The sequence below is a fragment of the Triticum dicoccoides genome, chromosome 1A (assembly GCF_002162155.2).
Source record: "Triticum dicoccoides isolate Atlit2015 ecotype Zavitan chromosome 1A, WEW_v2.0, whole genome shotgun sequence".
NCBI classification, from domain to species: Eukaryota; Viridiplantae; Streptophyta; class Magnoliopsida; order Poales; family Poaceae; genus Triticum; species Triticum dicoccoides.
The window spans coordinates 97,845,184-97,846,566 of NC_041380.1; the positions used below are offsets into that span (position 1 = coordinate 97,845,184).

Here is a 1,383-nt window from a genome sequence, read left to right on the forward strand (position 1 = left end):
CCCGCGCCGTCATCGACGACAGTGATTACGCGGCTCAGCTCCACCTCCACGACGATCACCAGCACCACCCTTTCGATCAGTTCGAGCACTCGCCGCCGACGCCGACGGCACAGATCTCCTTCGCCGGAGCCGGGGATGACGAACATCGCGGCGAGAAGAAGATCAAGATCAGTGCGAGGGTGAGCTCAGGGAGGATCGGGTTCAGGACGAGGTCAGAGGTGGAAATCTTGGACGACGGGTTCAAGTGGAGGAAGTACGGGAAGAAGGCGGTGAAGAACAGCCCGAACCCGAGGAACTACTACCGGTGCTCGGCGGAGGGCTGCGGCGTCAAGAAGCGCGTGGAGAGGGACCGCGACGACCCCCGCTACGTCGTCACCACCTACGACGGCGTCCACAACCACGCAACGCCCGGCGCCGCCGCGCAGTACTACTGCTACAGCCCCCCGCGCAGCTCGCCGCCGGCAGCGTATTCCGCCGCTGGCCTACTGCAATTCTGAACCAAACCAGCTAATTCCGTTCTGCTCCTCGTACAGTAGAAACTGGAAAGCTCAAAACTTCTGTTTTTTGCCGATCGATGGATGTCGTCGTCGGTTCGAGTTATTTTATACATGACATGATGTATGTAGGTTAGTATTGTTCAACTTGCAGCCAGATTGCTAATTTAGTCCAAAATTATCAAGCACGAATAGAGGGAGGGCTCTAAAATTTGGATCGGCGACTTCTGGTTTGCTTGCTTGTTAAGTTTCTTATCACCCACCCACCCACACACACAAAAGAAAAACGTTTCTCCTTGCATGATTAGGCGCTTCTTGACTTAATTCAACGGCCTGCGTTTTCTCCATCAGTCAAATAAACGGGTACTCCCTCTGTAAACTTTTATAGAATCGTTTAGATCATTAAAGTAGTAATCTAAACATTTTTATATTTATTTACAGAGAGAGGAGAATACTTGAATCCCCATTCAGCGTGCCACCTGAATACTCAATCGTGTAATCTATATACAATGTTAATAGTAGGCCTTTTTTAGCCTTCCAAAACTTGTCAACAAGTGTGTACTTTAACATACAAGTTTTTTTTAACAAAAACATACAAGTTTTTTTTAACAGAAACATACAAGTTATTGTGCGGCTAGCCTGGATAGCAAGAGCATACTGACACTCGACCCATGAATATCACTAAATCGTTAATCTCTACTCCTAATGGACGAATTGGTTGAATAGTCCCCCCTACTTTCAACCGGTTTATTTTCAACCGGTTTATTTTCAACCGGTTTTTTTCCATCAAATGACCCCCACCCCCACGCCCACCCACCGAAACACACCCAGCGAACCGGGGAGAGATCCGTTGATTTGGCTAAGGTAGGAAAGAATCTATTATTTGTTT

The 1,383-nt window shown here is 48.4% G+C and overlaps 1 protein-coding gene across 1 annotated transcript in view; it reads left to right on the plus strand.

Moving 5' to 3' along the window:
• Positions 1-713, plus strand: part of LOC119268201 (probable WRKY transcription factor 50) — a 1,235-nt gene extending 522 nt beyond the window's left edge. The window contains exon 2 of the mRNA XM_037549796.1: positions 1-713. This exon is cut by the window's left edge and continues 13 nt beyond it. Within this exon, the coding sequence (XP_037405693.1) occupies positions 1-497 (497 nt within the window). The 3' untranslated portion in view covers positions 498-713.
• The last annotated feature ends 670 nt before the right edge of the window (positions 714-1,383 follow it).